At 29.8% G+C, this 3,554-nt stretch overlaps 1 protein-coding gene across 1 annotated transcript in view; it reads right to left on the minus strand.

The window, feature by feature from the left end:
- The window catches only part of LOC107020273 (alpha-xylosidase 1-like), a 7,728-nt gene extending 4,565 nt beyond the window's left edge, over window positions 1-3,163 (minus strand). Inside the window, exons 1-2 of the mRNA XM_015220558.2 lie at window positions 2,804-3,163; window positions 1,228-1,919 (exon numbers count right to left, since the gene is read on the minus strand). Coding sequence (XP_015076044.1) covers window positions 1,228-1,919; window positions 2,804-3,021 — 910 coding nt within the window. The 5' untranslated portion in view covers window positions 3,022-3,163. The remainder of the gene's footprint in view (window positions 1-1,227; window positions 1,920-2,803) is intronic.
- Between the last annotated feature and the right edge of the window lie 391 nt (window positions 3,164-3,554).

Here is a 3,554-nt window from a genome sequence, read left to right on the forward strand (position 1 = left end):
TATATATATATATATATATATATATATATATATAGTGTTTAATAGAAGGAGTTCGAGTTAATGTGTCAAACTGAAAAATGAGGACAACTTCAAAGGATTCAAGTCATCTACGATAAGAGAAAGAGATATACTATTACAAAAGTCATAAATAAATAAATACATGATATATACGTTTATTAGGCATTTTCTTTAATGATAATTATGGTCGATTTACTTACCTATAACTTAACTATCCCACCATCACAAACATGGAGCAATTTTTTCAATCAAAACTAAGATAAATAAGAAAAAACTCATAGCTAATAAATTGAGAAAATTATTACTTTGTTGATTAAGCATTTATATTGATAATAAAATGGTCCACATGGTAACAATTGCTATCCTAATTTTGTCCCTTTTATATATCTCCTAATGTATATATATACCTCCAAAACAAATAAATTATATAAGGAACAGCCAAAAACTTATTGAAGGACAAGTCACGGGAATCTAAGCTACTAGCTCAAATGTAAACAAAAAAACAAAAGAGGTAGAATTCACATATGTCTATTTGTTTTATTAACCCAATAAAATTAGAGGTTGAATTAATAGTTAATCAAGAATTAGTATCTCATTAACAATGTACAATTTTCTTTAAGTTGATCTACAATACATCACACAATTTATGAAATTTCAATGTATACATTGTATATGAGAAAAAATATATAAGGTTTTAGGTTCAGATCTGCCAAAACACATTAAGCGATTTCTTCCTTTTTATCAAAGTCTTGAGGGACAAAAGTCTTTTTACTTTTATGTCTAAACTCGATATCAACACTTCCCTTTCTATGATCGAAATTTTTTTCTATGACCAAACACAACTTTCAAATCTCGAGAATAACGAACCCATCCCTCTACACTTCTTAACTTAATTATTGACCATCTAAGTTTTAGTCACTTCTATTTCAACTATATATCAATGGCAACTTTCAAAACTTTAAAATAATAGACCTGTCTATCTACCCTTCTCAACTTAAATACTGAACATCTAACTTTTTAGTTACTTCAACTTTAAATGCACCCTTTGTTTTCAACTAGTATACATGTAAGCCCCTACCAATACAGAACTAAACTAAGTTGAAACCACACCAACCAAAAACTAAATACCAAAAAAGTAACACCAATTAACGCAATTGAATTGAAGAATTAAAGAGATAAGACAAATAGTTTTAAAGATAGGAAACATACCAAAGGACCAATAGGGCATAGGAGCAGGCCTTCCTATAAATTCAGTATATTGATCAACAACAGCAAGAGGTGTGGGCCCAGAGAAGAAGTAAAAGTCCAAAACACCCCCAATCACTTTGTATGTCAATGAATCCCCTCTATAGAACACATCCATACCATTACTATTCATCAACAAAACTGCATGAGCATAAGCTTCACCATTCACATTTCTCAAGTCCATATACATTGGATGTGATCCATACAAATCCATATTCAAATTGATTGATGATTGATCTGTTGTGTACAAAGTGTAAGGGTCATTTGGGTAAATTTTAATACCATGGGGTTGTGTATTTTCACCAAGACCATATAATGAAGCATCTTTAGGCAATTTTGTTGATATTTCAAGATATTGATCTTTAAATACCAAATTACTATATGGATCAGAATCTTCACTACTTGAATTGAAAAGGGTTTGTCCATTTGATTTTCTTTTAACAGAAAAACTAAAAGGATCACTTGTGTAACTGAACATTAACTCATTTCCTGAGTATTTTTGATTGGACAAAAGTGGAAGTTGGCCTTTTCTTGATTTGCCAATTGTTTGTTTAAGTGATGGAGGTGATTCTCTTGGTAATAAGTTATAAGGAACTTCCCATCTTTGCTTATCTGCATCTGTTATGTGAATCCTCAAACGATTATCTGTCTCATGCCTAGAAGAAAAAATTAACAGAGTTTAGCATAAAGAACAATTTTTATCAAGAATTAGCACATAAAGATTGATTTTTTATCAAGAAAATTCAAGTCTAAGACATGGGGTTCTTTTTTTTGGTTCAGTAGAGCATAAAGATACAATTTTAATCAAGAATTAGCACATAAATATTGAATATTTAGCGAGAAAATGCAAGTGCAAGACATGGGGTCCTTTTATTCTTCTTTTTTTTGTGCCATAGAACATAAAAATACAATTTTTTATCAAGAATTAGCATATAAAAGATTGGACTTTTATCAAGAAAATGCAAGTCCAAACATGGGGTTCTTTTTTTTGTCCAATAGAGCATAAACATACAATTTTTATCAAGAATTAGCTGTATAATATGAAGAATCCAAGTCCAAGAAATGGGGTTCTTTTTTACTTTTTTTGTGTACTTACTTGACTAAGAGCATCAAGTGAGCAATATCAGGGCACATAAAGGTTCCAATTTTTATCAAGAATTAGCACAAAAGATTCCACTTTTATCAAGAATTAGCTATATAATGGGAAGAATGTAAGTCCAAGACATGTTTCTTTTTGTACTTACTTGACATAGAGCAATAATATAGCAATATCAGAGCACATAAAGATTCAATCTTTATCAAGAAAATGCAACTCCAGGACATGGGGTTCATTTTTTAATACTTACTTAACATATAGAGCTGCAAATGAGCAACATCAAGGCACAAATAAAGATTCCATTTTTACCAACAATTAACACATAAAGATTCAATCTTTATCTGTTTTAATAAAAAATTAGCACAAAAAGATTCAATTTTTATCAAGAAAATGCAAGTTCCAAGACATGGGGTTCTTGTTTTTTTTTTCTTTTTGTGTACTTACTTGACATAGAGCTGCAAGTTAGGAATATCAGGGCCATAAATTTTGTTTTTCTTCTTAACTTTGAGGTAACCTATGAGCCCACCATCTGGTGACTCTTCAATGGCTATCAAACTATAGCCATTGCCAATCTTGGTTGGAGCTGTGTGAACTAAATTCACACAACCTATTATGCATATTGTTAAGACTAGCAAAAAAGGGAAAGAAAAGGAAAATTTCATGGTGTTTTTGCTATTTTAATAGCTATGGAGAAAAGAATGAAGAAGGATGTAAGGCCTCACTATGGGCACTTGGCAAGAGTAACAGTTAGGGGTTTTGTGCTTTTATAACAGTAGGGGTGGTAACACTCGAGTCGTGACCATCACCTACTGATCGAGTGAGTTAAGAATCATGAGATCTAAACTTTAAATTAAAATATTGATAAAAGTTTTAAATTTTGATGGATAAAATAAATTTAATATGTCAAATTCAGATAACACTATAATCAAATCAATAAATTGTTGTTATAGATAATATATAATATAATAGATGAAATATGATTATATTTATTACTGTACTCTCAGAAAAAAAGAAACTTTTGCTCATAATCATACTTTTTCAATAAAATTACTTTTACCATTCAACTTTAAATACATGTTTAATTTTGAACCATCAAAATCTCTTTATTATTTTCTTATGGGACACCTATATGAATATATATTTTTCTCCCAATTTAATTTTCTAGCTTGACTCGATAAATCAAATTCTCAATACT

The sequence above is a fragment of the Solanum pennellii genome, chromosome 5 (assembly GCF_001406875.1).
Source record: "Solanum pennellii chromosome 5, SPENNV200".
NCBI classification, from domain to species: domain Eukaryota; kingdom Viridiplantae; phylum Streptophyta; class Magnoliopsida; order Solanales; family Solanaceae; genus Solanum; species Solanum pennellii.